General features: G+C 33.7%; 1 protein-coding gene across 1 annotated transcript in view; it reads right to left on the reverse strand.

Moving 5' to 3' along the window:
* Nucleotides 1–20,222, reverse strand: part of LOC145246054 (uncharacterized) — a 137,779-nt gene that overhangs the window by 12,492 nt on the left and 105,065 nt on the right. The window contains exons 7-13 of the mRNA XM_080107897.1: nucleotides 14,500–14,625; nucleotides 12,520–12,646; nucleotides 11,719–11,879; nucleotides 10,430–10,555; nucleotides 8,771–8,840; nucleotides 4,941–5,053; nucleotides 1,579–1,680 (exon numbers count right to left, since the gene is read on the reverse strand). Coding sequence (XP_079964023.1) covers nucleotides 1,579–1,680; nucleotides 4,941–5,053; nucleotides 8,771–8,840; nucleotides 10,430–10,555; nucleotides 11,719–11,879; nucleotides 12,520–12,646; nucleotides 14,500–14,625 — 825 coding nt within the window. The remainder of the gene's footprint in view (nucleotides 1–1,578; nucleotides 1,681–4,940; nucleotides 5,054–8,770; nucleotides 8,841–10,429; nucleotides 10,556–11,718; nucleotides 11,880–12,519; nucleotides 12,647–14,499; nucleotides 14,626–20,222) is intronic.

Raw genomic sequence — 20,222 nt, forward strand, 5'->3', positions numbered from 1 at the left:
CCGGGAACAAAAAAGAGGGAGAAAAGGGGAGCCGGGAATAAAAAAGAGGGAGAAAAGGGGAGCCAAGAACAAAAAAGACGGAGAAAAGGGGAGCCGCGAATAAAAAAGAGGGAGAAAAGGGGAGCCGAGAACAAAAAAGAGGGAGAAAAGGGGAGCCGCGAATAAAAAAGAGGGAGAAAAGGGGAGCCGGGAATAAAAAAGAGGGAGAAAAGGGGAGCCGGGAATAAAAAAGAGGGAGAAAAGGGGAGCCGAGAACAAAAAAGACGGAGAAAAGGGGAGCCGGGAACAAAAAAGACGGAGAAAAGGGGAGCCGGGAACAAAAAAGACGGAGAAAAGGGGAGCCGGGAACAAAAAAGACGGAGAAAAGGGGAGCCGGGAACAAAAAAGACGGAGAAAAGGGGAGCCGGGAACAAAAAAGACGGAGAAAAGGGGAGCCGAGAACAAAAAAGACGGAGAAAAAGGGAGCCGTGAACAAAAAAGAGGGAGAAAAGGGGAGCCGGGAATAAAAAAGAGGGAGAAAAGGGGAGCCGCGAATAAAAAGAGGGAGAAAAGGGGAGCCGAGAACAAAAAAGACGGAGAAAAGGGGAGCCGCGAATAAAAAAGAGGGAGAAAAGGGGAGCCGAGAACAAAAAAGAGGGAGAAAAGGGGAGCCGCGAACAAAAAAGAGGGAGAAAAGGGGAGCCGGGAATAAAAAAGAGGGAGAAAAGAGGAGCCGGGAACAAAAAAGAGGGAGAAAAGAGGAGCCGGGAACAAAAAAGAGGGAGAAAAGGGGAGCCGAGAACAAAAAAGAGGGAGAAAAGGGGAGCCGCGAACAAAAAAGAGGGAGAAAAGGGGAGCCGGGAATAAAAAAGAGGGAGAAAATAGGAGCCGGGAACAAAAAAGAGGGAGAAAAGAGGAGCCGGGAACAAAAAAGAGGGAGAAAAGGGGAGCCGCGAACAAAAAAGAGGGAGAAAAGGGGAGCCGGGAATAAAAAAGAGGGAGAAAAGAGGAGCCGGGAACAAAAAAGAGGGAGAAAAGAGGAGCCGGGAACAAAAAAGAGGGAGAAAAGGGGAGCCGAGAACAAAAAAGACGGAGAAAAGGGGAGCCGGGAATAAAAAAGAGGGAGAAAAGGGGAGCCGGAACAAAAAAGACGGAGAAAAGGGGAGCCGGGAACAAAAAAGACGGAGAAAAGGGGAGCCGAGAACAAAAAAAAACAAAAAGAGAAAAGAGAGAACTTGAGAACAAAAAAAGAGAAAAGTAGAGACCTAGGTACAAAAAACGAATGAAGAGGGGCTCCAGAAGCAAAAAGAGAGAAAAGGGGGAAACTTTGCTCAGGAGCAAAAAAAAAGAGAAAAGGGGGAAACTTTGCTCAGGAGCAAAAAAAAAGAGAAAAGGGGGAAACTTTGCTCAGGAGCAAAAAAAAAGAGAAAAGGGGGGAAACTCAGGAGCAAAAACAGAGAGAAGTGGTCCGGAGTAAAACAGAGAAAAAAAAAGAGTAATAGCAGGAAAAGAGTAATGGGTGAGAAGCAGGAACAAAAAGAGCATGAGAGAAAGGAATGATTAAAAGGCAAAAAAGGAAAAACGAAAAAAAATACTTACTCTCAGTTTCGAGGACAGCATCAACATGCTCATCCAGCAAGGAATGTTAAACTCTTCATATTTCAGTGTAATCATCCATTTGCGATGTTCACAGTAGAAAACCTAAAAAAAACAAAAAAAAAATCAACGTTGAATGTTTACAAGACAAGATAAAAGCAACAACAACAGCTCACGGTTTACAATTTTGGATTTCTAAGCTCGGTGCCGATTGATGCAAGCATTCAACTTCCTTTCTGGCTTACCCAATAAGAGACCATATATCAGACGAGCTGAGAACATGACACGGCACTTCTAATCCCAACCTTCGCTTTGAGGGTGCAACCAAACCCTCACTCCCCTCCCTCTCCCAGCTGTCTAGCCCTGGGATTCAATAAGAAGCACCAAGAATTTAACATGACTACTATATACGCACACTCATCTACATGGCTTCGACTTCATCACCATGTACAGAAGTTGCAGAAGTTGATAAAAGGGAGTGTCCACTTGGTTCTTATCTTTTCAGATAGACTACACAGCAAGCCGATTCATTCTAAAGTATTTCTTTTAAATCCTCAAAGTTCTCTTAGAATGCATCTCCCACCCTTATAGCCGTCAGGCACTGGAGTTTGACAAGAAACTCTAAAGATTCCAATATGGCTACTACCAATACATGTACACTAAATAATAAAATACACACACAGACTTTCATATTTGTGTACATAACATTTTCATATATGAACTCTTTTTCTGTCCTTATAAACAAGATGTTCTTTTGTTTCCCTTACGGACAAGACATTCATTTAAAACCACGTTAACTTTCTAAACGTTTTGTCTTTGTCCAACTAACGCTCTTCTCTTTTCCATCCCTCTTTTATTAAAACATTAACGAGGATTCGATAAAGTTGTTTTAAAATAACTTTGAATGAGACTGTCTTTCTATTCTACAATTCCACTATATCTCATAATATAAACGTCCAACAAAAAACTTTTATACACATTTTGAAGCAACAGCAAAAAAGTTACAATATGTACAATTGGATTAGAATGAATCTAATTTAAAAAAAAAAAAAAATTTGTTCCCAATAATTAGATTTTATAGTGATTTCTGTAAAAGATGGAAATTTCCATAGTCGACCAGAATTTATGCATTTTGAGACCAGTCCAATTTTCAATTTTGTAAATCCTCTCTATCTGACCCAAAATATACCCCTATTTTCTGAGATGCAACCATAAATCATACTCTACATGAATCCTTGATGTAACTTTCACAGTACCAGGATACCAGGAATCCTGATAAGCAACAACTATATATTCACCAGTTGATGGTAATTTTTGTCATTTTTATTCTGTTATTTTACTGAAAATTCAACTATGTAAACAAAGAAATAAAATGTTAATTTTTTTACCTTAACATTTAAAATGATTATTTTTAAAGGTTTTAGGGTATGCTGAAAACGAATATTGCATTTAAATTTTCTGCAAATAAGTAGCTTTTCGGATATTAAGCAATGTCATTTCTTATGTTATCGCTAGTGGCCACCTTGGTACGCGCAAGCACGCAAATGTAAACCCGAAAAACTATGCACAAGCGCGCATACCAAGATGGCCACCAGCAATAACGTAAGAAATGACATTGCTTAATATCCGGAAAGCTACTTATTTGCGGAAAATTTAAATGCGATATTCGTTTTCAGCATACCCGAAAACCTTGAATGGTAGTCATTTTAAAGAAAAATGTTAAGGTGGATGTTATATAGCAAAATTCAGAAAACAAAAGAAATCGATTAAAAAAAAAAAAAAAAATGGTATCTACTGACTTTTTGCATCAATTTCAACTAGAAGCAATGATATCTACTTAATTATGATGTCAGAAGTACTTAAATATTACCTCATTATTTAAAAAAAAAAAAAAACAAAAAAAACACAAGTTTTAAATCTTTATCGTAAAAAAACGCTCACCCTATTTCTTTGGGGTACTTGTACAGTTTAATCAAGACATTAAAAAAATTTAAATATCGAAAAAAAAAGTTTAAATTGTATGTATCCGTTATGGAATGAAGTTCTCCAAAAAAAAAATTTCACTTAATTTTATCATGTAGTTTTTTTGTTTTTTTTTTACAGCGAAAAAACAATTTGTTATTATACTGAACAAAAGGTTCGATTTTTAGGAAGAAAAGCTAGTATTAAAGTGTCGACGCTTTAAATTGATTTATCTCCATGTGGCATGTTCTAAAAAACAAAAATTTTAAAAACTCAATAATGTCTACCTTCAACGTGATGTCATAAAAACGTGTTTTTCTGCTGTAAAAAAAAAAAAAAAACTACTGGATCAAATTAAGTGAATTGTGGGGGGGAGGGGGAGATCTTCATTTCAATACGTACAATATCACCTTTTTTCGATATTTTCATTTTTTAATGTCTTGATTAAACTGTACAAGTGCCTTCTTTGGGAACACGTGACATAATAAAAAGGGAACTAACTCAGTGATGCTAAAAAAGACAAGTAATTCACATTTTTGATTGTTAACGCACAATATATTAAAAAATTGGCAAAAGTTACACGCTATTTACCTCCTTTCGAAACTGTGTTTTTTAGTCAAACATTTTATTTTCGCTCATTTTCATCAAAAAATATTTTCTTTAATAAATTTTTTTCTAGTTTACTGTCTTAGGTAATTTTTGGATATATTCATTACTTGGGTAATTTTTGGATATATTCATATTGTCTTAGGTAATTTTTGGATATATTACTTGGGTAATTTTTGGATATTGTCTTATGTAATTTTTGGATATATTACTTGGGTAATTTTTGGATATATTCATATCGTCTTAGGTAATTTTTGGATATATTCATATTGTCTTAGGTAATTTTTGGATATATTTATATTGTCTTAGGTAATTTTTGGATATATTTATATTGTCTTAGGTAATTTTTGGATATATTCATTACTTGCCTTGAAATTCAATATTAAAATTTAGAATTTTGCTATTATAGGGTAGTTGCACCGATTTTTGCAAAGTTTTGATTCTTGTCCAGAATTTCCCCTATGTTCTTTTCAAGTAGTTTTATTTGTATAAAGAAAATCATTAAGGAATTAATGGGAATTCATAGGCATTACAAAATAACCCTCGCAAGTTTTTAATTAAGTTATCTCCCTTGTCTTTTCATATTTTTTTCAAAATGGCAGATAAAACAGTCATTCCTCCAAAAGAAAACTATTTCATCAATTTACATGATTTTTGGAATATGATAATTTTGTTTTTTAATATAGAGGGAATTCTGGACAAAAACCAACTGGGAATTAATTTTAACTGTCTAGTTTATTTTATGATTTTATTTGCTTAAAAAATTTGAATATGGTATAAAAAAAAGTTAAGCAAACCTGTTGCAGACATCTTCCACTCGATGTATAGGCTTTCGAGAGAACAAATAAAATTGCTGCGGCTTCATCTGCTTTCTCTTGGAATTTTTGACAGTTGATTTGTGCACTACAATCTGGAAAAAAAAAAAAAATGATTAGAAATAAAAAAAAAAAGTTTGTTAATGTTATAGTGATAAAAGGGGGAATAACTCTAAAGAAAGTAAGAGTTATTCCCCCTTTTATAGATCATTGAAAAAAACTAGAAAGTTCCAGAGAGAGAAAAATAACATGGCAGACATCACCAGACATTTAATATCGTCTGTAATTAATTTAATGTTTCTGCCGCGAATAAATTGTGTTTAAAAATACAATGAACTTGTCTACGTGTTCTATGTTAGACAAAAATCCTGACATCACAATTTCTCCAAACACAACAGTTAACATGTGCATAGCAAACCCTTTGATATAGATTTCACAGTTAGACAAAACTCACCCGAAAAGGTTGGAGATTATGTCATGAGAATTACATCAAAATTGAGAACAGTAGTCAGCATAACACAAATAATACGACCAATCAATTGTTTAAAAAAAAATTAGATGAAAGTAAATATGACATTAGTTGGGACTATCATGTTATCTATATAAGACCAAGCTTATTTTAAATGCAAGACCAACATCACTAATAAATGATAACATGATAGTTCCATCTAATATAAAATACTGTTCCATCTGTTTATAAAATACTTAGCTATATTAGTGATGTCGGCCTTGCATTGAAAATAAGCTTGGTCTTATAGAGATAACATGATAGTCCCAACTAATGTTATATTTACTTTCATCTAATTTTTTTTTAATAAAAAAAAAAAAAAAAAAACACATGTAAATTGTTTTATTTTTAAACTAGCAGTTCCGCCCGGGTTTGCGCGGGCCCTATGTACTGCTCATAATTTGTGAATAGTTACGGTAATGCCTTTCTTTGTTCCTTTTATTAACACATTAACGAGGATTCGATAAAGTTGCTTTAAAAGTTAGAATGAGACTGTCTTTCTATTCTAATAGGCTTTCTTAACTACCATAGAGAAAAGTTGGTAGAGACCGCAAACATCAAATGTTTTTTTAACTTTGACCCCAATTTTGACCCCTTAACATTTATTATTTTGGGCTCAAATTAAATTTAAATGTTTATCCCATGTCCAAGTAACCTACATCTATAATTTCAAGTGTTTAGACCCAAAATTGGCGGAGGAGTTTGGTAGAGTCTGCAACGGTCAACTCTGTAAACGTTGACATCTTGCCAGCCAAATTTTCGCCCAAAAACTGATTAAAAGGCTTGCTGCATATCTGAATACCCTTTATGTAAAATTTCAAATGTTTAGATCCAAAATTGGCTGAATAGTTTGCTAGAGACCGCAAAGGTAAAATCTTTTGAAGTTTGATCCCTTGGAAGCCAAATTTTCAGCAAAAAAATGATTAAAAAGCTTTAAAATTTCAAATGTTTAGACTAAGAACTGTCTGAGTAATTCGCAGAGGTCATTTTTTTAAATTTGGCCCCAATTATGACCCCTTAATATTTATTGTTTTGGACTCAAATCAAATTATAAAGTTAGATCCATGAACTACATCTAAAATTTCAAGTTTTTAGACCCAAAATTGGCGGAGGAGTTTGGTAGAGTTCTCAATGGTCAAATCGTTGAACTATCACCCCTTAACAGCTAAATTTCTGGCTGAAAACCGATTAAAAAGATTTTCCCAAATCTCAATACTCCAATAAACTTAACATGACTACTATATACACATACTCATCTACATGGCTTCGACTTGTACAGAAGTTGATAAAATGGAGCGTGCACTTGATTCTTATCTTTTCAGATAGACTACACAGCAAGCCGACTCATTCCAAAGTATTTCTTTTAAATCCTCAAAGTTCTCTTAGAATGCATCTCTCACCCTTGCAGCCGTCAGGCACTGGGGTTTGACAAGCAGCTCTAAAGATTCCAATATGGCTACTACCATAGACATTCATATTTTTGTACATAAAAACATTTTCATATATGAACTCTTTTTTTTTTTCTTATAAACAAGATGTTCATCCTTCCATTACATATGAGCTCTTTTCTTTTCCTTACGGACAAGACATTCATTTAAAACCACGTTAACTTTCTAACATTTTTGTCTTTGTCCAATTTCATTATTACTAACGCTCTTCTTTTTTCCATTCCTTTTATTAACACATTAACGAGGATTCGATAAAGTTGTTTTAAAAGTTAGAATGAGACTGTCTTTCTATTCTACAATTCCACTATATTTCATAATGTAAACGTCCAACAAAAATATCGTCCAACACCAAAATAGAGAAATCTTGAGTCCGTAGACCGAAAATTGACAGAATTATTTGGTAGGAAAGTGTACACAGACAAACACACACACATTTTTACTTTTTATATAGATTTACATATTTTTCAATTATAAACTTTTTTGCACTTAGATGGACAGTCTTTACCAAAGTAACATGAAAAATAATGTTATATGAACACTATGAACGTGTTAAAGTGTCCATTATAAACTTTAATAGTGAAACATGGGCACTAAATAATGCAGCGATAGAAAATCTAAGAGTGGCACAATGAAAAATGGAATGCACTATGCTCAGTGTCAGTTTACTTGAAAAAGAAACATTTGGATCAGATAGCAAACTGGAGCAGACATCAACAACACATGACCAGTTCAAGGTAGATGTATAGGTTACTTTTCAAGATCTATGGACGACAGCTGAACATTGAGAGAAACAACGAATCTTGGAGAGAATAGAAAAGACCAAGAGGATACACCCTTTGAATCTCCTGTCCCAGTGGAATTTAACATAAAATGATCCATTTCTCTACCATTTTAATATTTTAAGGCAGTTAACCAAAAATTAGTTTTGCTATGGAAGATAAATTCTGTGTGTGTGTGTGTGTGTGTGTGTGTGTGTGTGTGTGTGTGCGCCCTTTGTTTATTTATTTATTTTTATTTATTTTTTTTTTTTCAAATAAATCATGTTAAACAAAATGCTGACCTTTGTATTAATTTTTTTGCAAACTTATCCTCATTTTCATAGTTGTTTTTTTACCACGTCTCAGCCAACTCATCCTCTGGCCTTCTTCAGGTGGTTAACCACAACGGGATAGGAATGCCACATCTTGTAACTGTATCTTATAACTTTGAAGCCTGTGGCGCAGTGGATAGAGATGCTTGAGTCTTTACAGTTTCAAGTGAGAATTGTCTGAAGATAGCAGTTTTGATCCTACCCAAAGCAAGCCAGAGGATTAGTTGACCAAAACGTAGTGAGACGACAACTATGGAAGGCAGTAGTTACTGGGGATACAGTTACAAAACTTAGCATTCCTATCCCGTTACTGTTAACCACCTGAAAAAGGCCAGAGGAGAAGTTGGCCGAAATATGAAACAAAAAACACTATGAAGATGAGAATAACAGTCCAGAAAAAAAATGAATGCACAAATCTCATCTCAAAGGATTCAAAAAAGAAAAGCAACATAATGCTGACCTTTTCATTCATTCTTCAAAATGGGGGTGCTTTATGGAAATATGGTCCTTGTTTCATAACCAAATCTTACCTTGCTCTATATCAAATATCCTCAGTGTGGATTTTCTCCAAATGATCTGACATCAATAATGCACCTCAGACAAATGTTTTTAACTTCTGTAGGAAAATGTTATGCTTTATCCAAGTTTTAGAAACAAAGGACAGGAATGCTAAGTTTAAGTATGTTATGGTGGAAAATACATTTCTCTTGTATGTATTAATTGTATAGCAAAGGAACTGTTTTGGAGAAAGAGTAATAGTTCTTACTGGAGTCAAGTTCTGTAGTCAGCCAAACAGCAAAGCCATCATCCTGTAGCCATTGTTTAATTTGACAACCCTGAAAAAGATTTTCAAAATTATTTAGTTTGATTGTTTTTTTAATATTGTTATTAGTTTTTTAGTGTCAAACCAATTTTTCAAAAAAAAAATTACGAGAAATAGCAATAAAAAAATTAAAAAAAAAAAAAAAAAAAAATTAAAACTATCAGAAAAAAATAGAAAAAACAATTAACAAAAAATTACCAGAAAGGTGTTTTCTTTTACTTGAAAGTCACCACTTATCAAAGCCCAAAGGCCCCATGAGGATAAGGGTTAATGAATGTAAGATGGTAGAGATGGTTAATGATATAAATTTAGTAAAATAAAGTCATATATAGCCATAGGCTGGCAAAAATATTTCAAACCAGAAAAAATATGCATATTTTCTAAAAATTACCAGAAAAAAATATGTATATTTTCTAAAAATTACCACAAAAAAAATATGTATATTTTCTAAAAATTACCACAAAAAAAATATGTATATTTTCTAAAAATTACCACAAAAAAATATGTATATTTTCTAAAAATTACCACAAAAAAATATGTATATTTTCTAAAAATTACCACAAAAAAATTATGTATATTTTCTAAAAATTACCACAAAAAAATTATGTATATTTTCTAAAAATTATCACAAAAAAATAGCAATTTTTCAAAGAAATTACTGAAAAGAAATAATTATAAAAATGAAAAATGTGTATCTCTTTCTCTGTATATTCACTAAGATTGTCCTAATGCTATAGTGTTAGGACAATTTTAGCAAACTCAACAGGCAAGCATAAAAACAAGACTGAACATGATTTCAATAGGATAAAAATTACATTTATCAGCTAACTACTTTTTAGTTTATAGACTTATAGTTGGTAGGAATGATATCCTATTAGAAAGCTATACATTTCTAATTTACATTGAATTTAGAGCTCAATTAAAAGATGAAAGAGGTGGTTTGTTTTGTCTTTTTTAATCTAAATGTTTGTGTGTTTGCATGCTTGTATGTCTAGCTAAAACTCCAAAAATACACAATAAACCCCAACAAAGTTATTTTTTAATCAGTGTAATCCCAGAAAAATAATATCTAAAATTTAGAAAAAAAAAAAAAAAAAAGATTCATTTGTGTGTGTGTGGGGGGGGGGGGTCATATCATTTAATGTTATCAAAAATTAAACATGATTTTTAATCTTATCATAGAATCAGTCAGAATTTGTTCAAATTGTGGATTTAACTTATTTCTTAATTATTGACATTTCTCTACAAACAAAGGTGGTTGGGAGAAACTTTGTTTTAGTAGTGCTCTGTGGACATCCTTAATTTTATTTGGGTGGTGTCAGTAGTACTCTTAAGGTCGCCTAAGATTTGTTTTCACTCCTCACATGAATAAATTCTCTTCAAAGGGTGAGGAAACGTGTTTTATACCCAGAGCAATGGTGGGTAGTTTTGCTAGTATTCTACAAAGATATATCTATATTAGAGAGAACAAAATATTTCAAAGTTTTTAGTTACAAAATACAGAGATAAATTTTTTTATTCATTTTTAAAAGAGCCTAATTTAATCAATTAACACAAGTTTAAAATGGCTGCCATCTTTAGTGTGCAAAATTAGATACTTACAAAAGAGTATTGTTCCTGGTGAAGGCTAACAACAATAAGAGTTTTCTGGCTATATGTTGAAGGTCCTTCGCCATAAATGTTTGGGCACTGAACAACATCCAGGGGGCAGTTGTTGATCTTAGATGTCTGAAAGAAGAAAGGACACAAGTATTCTATAATCATGGAACTGATGTTAAAATTATTTTGCATAAAATTCATAACAAATTCTTTAAAAAAACAATTTAAAAATTTGGAGAAAAAATTTTTAAATTAAAAAAATATGTAATAATTGGATAAAATATACTTTAAAAAATGTAGCCTACAAAAAATGTCTCCAGATTTAAAAATTTACAATTGGATAAAAAAAAATTCTTTAAAAAAAAATAAATAAATAAAATAATGTAATAATTGGATAAGAAATTCTTTAAAACTATGCAACAATCAGATAAAAAATTCAAAATGTGAAAAAAAAAAAAAAAATGTAACAAATTGCATTAATTCAATTAATACAATTCAATGATGGAAAAAAAATCAATTTTAATTTATCCAAAAAATGTAATTTGTACTAGCAATAATTTATTCCGTTTAAATTCACAATATAAAAGCTTAGCAATAACATTGCTAACAGTGAATGCATATACCCGATTTTTGTCCAGAATTCTCCGATATTAAAAAACTATATGATGTACATACCCATGAAAAAACGAAAATATCATTCTCCAAAAATCACATAAATTGATAAAGTATAACTACTTTATCAATGTAATTTTTGATTTTTTCCATTTGAAGTAGAGTGTGACAGGAAGTCATTAGTGTGATGTGGTAAATGAGCAAAAGCTTTCACTTTTCAATGTATCAGCAGAGAGAGCAGTCAGAGTTTGACAACTGGCCCCACTCTTATCCAGATAATTTGTAGAAAAAGAAGTAATATCATCAAACAAAACCAGCTACTTTATAAATGTGTAAATAAGAAAATCAAATTTTATGAGTAACAGAAGAATGGCTGTCTAGTCCGCCATTTTGAAAATAATCTACAAAAACAAGAAAAAACAAAGGGAGATAATTGAAACTTGCAAGATTTGTTGTAATGCCTATGAATTCTATTAATTAATCAAAATGATTTTCTTTATAAAATTAACACTACTTGATCCATGTACATAATTTTTGGAATATGATATTTTCACTTTATTATGGATACATACATCATACAAATTGTTCTTATTTTTGTTTTTTATATAAGGTAAATTCTGGACAATTTTTTTTTGAAAACGTAAATGAATATATAAATTCTGAAATGCATTTTAACATACCCGTTTAAATAAAGACGGTTTTCGTTCCATAGAATGGGGTCGGTTTTCATTCAAAGACTTCAAACACTTGTGAATCTCCTTAGCAATCAATTTTACATTAACTGGAAGACCGTCGGGTTTGGGGCTTAAATTCTGTACAGAGTGATGAGGAGACTTACAGGCTAAAGAAGACAAAAAAAAAACATTAAAAGATATATATAAATGAAAAGAAAAATTCAAACAAATTTGATTAAAGAACACACATTTTGATGCAATAACATTTAGATAAGGTTAGAATAAAGTAGAGTAAAAATTTTCCATTTGAAGTAAAGTGAAACAGGAAGTCACTAGTATGATGTGGTAAATGAGCAAAAATCTTTCACTTTTCAATGTATCAGCAGAGAGAGCAATCTAAGTTTTGGACAACTGCCTCCACTCCCATCCAGATAATTTGTAGAGAAAGAAGTGATATTAAAAATAAAAACTTGATCAATTTACATGATTTTTGGTGTATGATATTTTCATTTTATCACAGATATGCACATCATACAGATTTTTATTTATTTATTTTTTAATATAGGGAGAATTCTGTACAAGAACCACTAAACGACATGCTTGCAATCCAAGTGAACAGAATAGAATGGTCTGTTAAATTTACTGACTGTACCAACCAAAGGTTTTAATGGTACCACTCCTGTCTTCATAGCTCTTAAACCGAGTTTAAATAAAAAAAAAAAGGAGGAGGCTTTACTTTTGGAACGACCCTTCTATATGGATCCGTTCATTAATTTAGGATACCAAAAATTCTCATGATGTATTTACCCTCAGAAATCTTGAAGCCGTCAATATATTGAGTCGTCGCCAGTTGGATCGCCAGGCAACTTGGTGGCCACTCAATTTGAAGATTGACGGGCAGGATAAATTTTCTCAGGACATCAGCAAGTTTTACCTGAAAATATTCACAGAAAATATTTGTTATTTATGTGCAATTCATCTAATTTATTAAATTAATTTTTCACAGTTCACAAAAAAAAAAAAATGAAAATTTTGTTTCTTTGTCTTTTTTTTTTGTTGAGAAGCTTTGTGGTCCGTGTTCATTCTGACTTCCATGAATTAACATGTTTACATACATACATACAAGCAGCATTTTTTCTCTTAAACATAGTTCATTAAATAAAATAGGCGTTTTTAGTCTATTCTGTTTTTGATCCTTTCCAACTTCCGAATAATGGTCTTCACTTCTGGCAGGAACTGGCTGATGTAATCATATTTGTCCTAAGTCCAAGTACTTTCCGATCCTTCTGGATTAGGGATGTGTGCGTCAGCATTAACCCTAGTTAGGTTTAACCGGCTTCCTCCAAAGGAGGAAGTTTCATGGGAGTATGAAATTCACAAGCAGAGCCCAGTCCTTGTCAGGAGAGATGACGTTAGGTCCTTGCAACTCTTGCAGAGAGGCGTCGACGCCCTACATACAGCACCTGGAATTCCCAAATTGGCTATCCATTTTAGTAATGACCAGGCTCAATGTTGCTTAACTTCGCTGATCTGATAGAAACCAGTGTGTCAACATGATTATGCCGTGAGGGATAGATCAATCTAACTGGTTTGGAAGAATATATTTTACAAAAATTATATATACGCATTTGATTAATCTATCTCTGACAATGAATCCAGAAGAATTCGAGAGTACTTGGACTTACAACAAATATGTTGATTACATTAGCCAGTTCGAGCTAAAGTGAAGACCTTTATTCGATTTGGAAATTAGAAAGGATCAAAAATAGAATTAATAGACAAAAGACAAGTTTTAAAATGCTCAAAGCTTCTTTAGACTATAGACAAACATTAAAGAAATGAATAATTACAACTTCTCAAAATAAAATATTTGTATTAAATAAATTATATATATTTCAATAAGTTTCCAGACTTTTTTTTCATATGGCCACTTTTATTAATATTACATGAATTCTAGTCCCCTTTAGAGTAATCTCCTCCAGCTGCAATGCACTTGTTTATGCCATTTCAACTTCTGCGAGGCCCCATGGAAGTCCTCGTGTGGGAGTGTGTCAATGACTCTCGTCACAGTCACTTTCATCTCAATTGTCTCATAACGATAGCCTGTAAGGTTTTCCTTAAGCTTAGGGAATAACTAAACTAGGATATTTCATATATGAAATAGTGAATAAGTAATAAAAATACTAGTAAAAAGACTGTTTTCCTGCTAAGCCACTATTCTATCTATATAAAGTTTCACAATAATGTGGGGATCTGCATTCACATCATCTGTAATATAAATCTCACCTGTCTGTTTAAATGTATGTATGTATGTATGTATGTATGTCTGCCTAAAACTTTCGACAGAGGGGACGGATTTTCACGAGATCAGTATTGTTTTGAAGCTCAACCCTTTGGATGACATATCGAAATTGGCTAAAAACATAAATTCCTTCACCCTCAACAGGGCATTTTTCAACAGGTGGGGGGGAGGGGTGTGCTCTTTTCGCCGATATTTGCGAAAGTCAACCTTCACCACTTCCAGTTTAGCAATGGACGCAACTGCAAAGACATCACATTTTTTTTTCACATTCTTTCCCTCCTTCGTGGTACGAGTTCGAGCCTGCCTGCCTACTACCATTTTTTTTTTTTTTTGGCTCAATACACACCTTCAAACACCCAGGCAACGCCGGGTCCCTAGGCTAGTATATTCATAAACATCAAAGACAGGGTTTTACTTTATTTTAAAATATGATAAAAATTGTGAGGTTCAGGGCAAGGAGCAAAAATAAAAACAAATCAATTTACTTCACGGTTAGTCCAGCGTGTCTGGCCATAATGCGGCGTCAGAAGAGGAATAAAAACTTCACATTTTTTGACAGCTTCATTCAGAGAATCTTGCCAGTCGACGCCGCTCCTGATCTCATCGACATCCTGAAAATAAAACATTTTTTTTTAACATTATTTTTTAGAGAAACGGCTGTAGAGAAATAACTTTTAAGTTTCTAAATATCCCATTAATATATTTTCCCTTTAAGCTTAATCTTGTAAGTGTTTGGAGTAAGTTTAGAAAATGTCAGTTATTACTAACCAGCAAAGCATTACAACTGTCGAACAAGAGAGGAGTATGTGTACTCGGTGCTGATGTATAAAAACTAAACCAGAGTTGAAGATATACCTTGCATGAAGAGAGCCGATACAAATATAATACAATGAATGTGTAATGCAAGTTTTAAAGACAGGTTTAGAATGTAAGCGGAAGATTGAATCTGGACAGTAAATAGAAATTAAGTTAGCTAGCGTAAATGTTAGCTTTTAGAATTCAAGGGTTACTTTAAGGGCATGTCAGGATAACCCAGATCTATAAAACAGAACCGTTCTCAGAGTTGAACGAAAGATGGCAAGAGGTCAAACATTGTAGATAAAACAGGAGATTTATTTCGATTTTATTTGTAAATTTGCTACTTACTGGTGTAGGGGTAGATACCATGTAATACACTGTCCAGATTCAATCTTCTGCTGACATTCTAAGCCTGTCTTTAAAACTTGCATTACACATTCATTGTATTATATTTGAATTCTTTCTAGAAAATACTTCACGAATTAGAATTTTTAGAATTCTTTCTAGAAAATACTTCACGATTAATCCAGCCATAATGCAGTGTCAGAAGAGGAATAAGACCTTCACATTTTCTAGTTTATTTTTTTTAGACAGAGATTAATAATTTATATTATTAATGCAATTCTTTAACTTTTTACTTTTTTAACTTTTTTTAATTGCATTAATGATATAAATATATATATTTTTAGTTCAGTGACTGAGAATGCCTTAGAGTAAATGTGGTATTTTGGTTATTAACTATATCAAACGGATACCATAATACTTAGTTCACTGCACTGTATCAAAGATCCATACAAAATTTCAAATAAATAAATGAGTAAACATATTTTTTACTCAAATCATCTATACACTCTGACGTGCAGAACAGGGAAGTTTGAGAAAGTGTGCTTTACGAGTAAGGACCATATGAAGGTTGTAAACGTCTCTAAGTGAAAGGTTCATACAGATTTTTAATGTCTATTTTCAAAGTTTTTCACGGTCATCTCCAGAAAAAAATCAAGTTTTCAGAACAAAATTTGAGGTGTTTTACAATTGACAGTGATTCGAAAAAGTTGTCGAAAATCAAATATACAACAAATAAACGTTGCCATAGCCAATAATATTACTCTGCATCATATTTTGGTGTTTTTTAAAGTAGCAATTAAGTTAGCTAGTGTGAATTTTGACAAGGGTTCCTTTAAGGGCATATCAGGATAACCCAGATCTGACAAAGAGAATCGTTCTCCGGATAGAACAAAAAATGGGTGACAAGGCAAGAGGTTGTAGACAAAACAGGAGTCGAACGATGACATGATGTCCTGTTTTCAAGCAAGAGAAACATAAGTTTTCAGTCAGTTCTCTCCGAATGCGAATGAGACATGTCCAATAATGTAGAATTATTTAAGGCGAATGTCACTTCGGTATTTGTCCATCTGCATCATTTATTTCTTAAGATAAGAAAATAATTATTTAGTCGCACTCTCTCTCTCTCTCCAAAATCCATCGTCTCCAAATAAAAGCTTGAAACTCGGTAAACATCTCCCATGCATAGAAAGTTTCTATTTGTCTAAGTTAAACATACGATGAAAAGCCACTCATGAAATGACAACGATGAAAAATAGCGTAGATAAACAGTGTGAAAAGACCAACATGTATAGACACCCATGTATCTATGTATAAAGAATGTTTATTTTAGATGCTTTATTGATTGCTCATTAATGAAAACATTATAGGAAGATATGTGTAGAATAGAAGACTTTATTGTAGAGCAAGAAATATTGTTAGTTTTTCGCATTAAAAGAATGGATGAGAGTTTGGGTTTGTAAATGGAGAACAGTTGAGGTAGCAGGGTCAGTTAGCAGAGGACAGCCCCCACCCCCAAAAAAAAACATCCCAAGGAAATAATTATTTAGTCTCTCTCTTTTTCTCTCTAAAATCCATTGTCTCCAAATAAAACCTTTTTTAAATGCTTTTTATGTCATCTCAAATATTAACTCTCTTTATGGTTTTTTAATATCCAACCAAGATCGATACCGTTTTGTTCATTTTATTCGGCCTATCCAGCTTCATTTTAGGGTATCACAATTTTGGAGGTGGGAAGAAGGGGGAGCAAGGAATTCGCCATTGAAGAGTTCCGTCTACAAAAGGAAAGTCTTTTTTGTAGGGGCGGACATGGTCATGTTTATTTGTAGTGGCCTTACTATCCACCCCCCTCCAAAAAAATTAAATTATAAAACAATAATAGCGGGAGATTTATTTCAATTTTATTTGTAATATTTCAACAATTATTTAATGAACATAAAGAATACAATTTTTAAGGCTTTTCAAGACATTTTCTATATTTTCAAGGATCTTTTTTTCTTTTTTTTTTACATGGAAGTCACCACTTATCAAGGCCCGGAAGCCACTCAGGGATAAGGGGTATTGCGTGTACAGTAATCAATGGGAGAATATCATAGTAATCGTTAGTAATGGAGATTTGATAAAGTGTCTTAAGGGGGCGGTTTATCAGGAATTTGTTTATGTTGGACTTGAAGACATAATAGAGGTCCAAGGATAGACCCTTGAGGCACTCCCGCATTTATATCATTGTTTAGATGTACGACTGTTGCGGACAAGTGGGAAACAGGCAAACGGAAGAGAGTTCCACAGGTGTGCACTTCTAAGACAGAAGCTTTTTTTTTTTTTTTTTTTTTTATTACATTTTCACTCCAAACAAGGCACATTGCCACTTTGGTGTAGGGGGCTACTATCAGGGGCAGCAACTACTGGGGCACTATGTTGGGATTTGGACAGCAAGATGTCGGTTCACATTACACTTGAACTTCTGCATGTCAGTACAGTTGGGGAAGCAGGGACTTGGAATGGAATTCCAGAGTCTAGTGGTTCTGGGGAAGAAACTACTGGAGTAGAAAGATCTTTTGCATCTCTACTCGTGGGATTTAGCTGCCTGTCGGGTTTGTCGAGAGTGTCTAAGTCGTGGGAGCACAAGTGTCTGCAGTTCGTCAGAGCATTCACCATTAAAATACTTGTAGAACAGGCAGAAGGATGCAACGTTTCGTCGATGAGACAGAGGCTGAAGCTTAGATGCCAGTTCAGGGCCTATCAGATTGGCGACTCTCTTTTGGACCTTGTCTAAGAGTGAGAGACTAGTAGCAGATGCACCAGTCCAAATGTGACAGCAATACTCCATACATGGGCGGATGGTGGCCTTATAGAGGTACAGGATACTTTCAGGTGTCAGTAGTTTTCTAGCACGGTAGAGAGAGCCTACCTTCTTTGCAGCATTCCTAGCAATGTTTTCAATGTAATTGTTTCAACTCATGTTTCCTGTGAAGGTTAGGCCAAGAAGTTTGAAAGATGTACTCTCAGATAGGGAGTCACTGGCCATTTCTATTGGTGGCAGAGAAGGTTTCTTGTAATTATTGAAGGAAACAAGTTTAGTCTTGGCAGCATTGAATGTGACCAATTTTTGTCCCCATTCCACTACAGATTGGAGGTCATCCTCAAGTGTTTTTGTCATTTCTTTAGTTATGTGTTCATTTGTTTTCCTGTCATGCCTGTTATAGAGTGTGGTGTCATCTGCATATATATTAGAGGCAGTTTTGTCAGGGAGGTCATTATTAGGAACAGGGAGGTCATAATATTAGGAACAATAGAGGTCCAAGGATAGACCCCTGAGGCACTCCCACATTTATATTATATTGTTTAGATGTACGACCGTCGAGGACAACCTGGATTTTTCTCTTATCTAAGAAGGACCTAATTATGTTAAGTATTCTACCAGTGATGCCGTATGATCTACTTTTCCTGAGGAGACCCTCATGCCATACTCTGTCAAAAGCCTTAGATATATCTAGAGCTACCACTCTGCCCTCCCCCGCTTTGTCCAGTGAATGGTATATATGTTTAGAGTGAGGATATCTGCAGTGGAACGGGCTTGTCTAAATCCATATTGTTTGTCAGTCAGAAGTTTAGCATCTGTAAGGTGACGGACTAGAGCATGGTTAATTATGGTCTCAAATATTTTGGCGAAAAGTGGGGCGATAATTTGATGGGTCAGTTCTTTCGCCAGAATTCTTGAATACTGGTACAACAGAAGCAGTTTTCCAACAGCCCGGAAAGCATGATTCATTAAGGCATTTGTTGTAGAGTTTGGAGAGAACTGGAGCTACTTCAGCTGAGCACTTTTTTAATAGCAAAGCTGGGATGAGATCAGGTCCATATGCTTCTATGTTTTGATTTAGGCACAGATAAAGAATTATTGACAGTGGTTTCAGCTAGACAGGTGTTTTCCGTGAAAGATTGGCAGGGGGGGGGGGACTTGGACAAATAGAACTTTCTATGCATGGGAGATGTTTATCGAGTTTCTTCAAGGTTTTATTTGGAGACAATGGATTTTGGAGAGAGAGAGAGACTATTACAAGGTAATAATAGAAATATGACCTTTTTAAGGCAAAAGTCAATTCAAGGACATTTTATTTCAGCTTCATTTTAGAGTATCACAGTTTTTTTTTGGGGGGGGGGTGAGAGGAAGGGGAAGCAAGGAATTGGAGAGTCCAGTCTGTAACAGGAAAGTTTTTTTATAGGGGCGGACACGATCATCTTTATTTGTAGCGGCCGCACTATATCCACCCGACTCCAAAAAAATTAAATTATAAAACAATAATAGTGGGAGATTTATTCGATTTTCTTTGTAATATTTAGACCCAATTATTTAATAGATATAAAGAATACAATTTTTAAAGCCTTTTAAGTCATTTTCAAGACATTTTCCATTTTTTTCAAGGATTTTACAAAGTAATAATAGAAATATGGTCTTTTCAAGGCAAAAGTCAATTCAAGGACTTTTCAAGTCTGTGTGAACTCTGAACCCTATTCAAACTTGGCACACCAAGGTTATTGGTCCATATTATTAATCCCTTAGCCACCGTGTTACATGTCCCCTTTTCATGTAAGTATAAAAATAGAGAGATTTAGTTAAAATGAAAATGAAATAGCATAGGCGAAATTTGAACCTCGTAATTTAGGTTTAGAAATAGATTACGTGTGAGAATTAGAAAAAGGATTGTTTAGAATAGAGATCAAATATTTCAAGAAAAGAATGTGCACTGTCAATTTTGTTATGAAAATTTAATTGAAAGAATGCAGCTATAAGATAATGTTTTTAACATATTGGAAAAATAGGTTACTGAGTATAGGTTAAAATTCCTTTTGTAAAAAAAGGAAAAGTTTTGGACACGCATGTCCAGAACACGTGAAAGAAGGCACATATTTTAACATGTGTATGACGTCATGGAAAATAGAAAGTTCTAGAGATAGTTAGAAAAACTTTAGAGAAAAGAAAGGAAAAACTGGGAGAAACGCAGAGGGAGTTTAAGAGGGACAGGCGACAGTCCAGTTTGGAATTCGAACGTCTAGAAGCGAGACG

Source organism: Euprymna scolopes, chromosome 23 (genome assembly GCF_053919585.1).
Source record: "Euprymna scolopes isolate OS-2025 chromosome 23, ASM5391958v1, whole genome shotgun sequence".
In the NCBI taxonomy this organism is placed as follows: Eukaryota; Metazoa; Mollusca; class Cephalopoda; order Sepiida; family Sepiolidae; genus Euprymna; species Euprymna scolopes.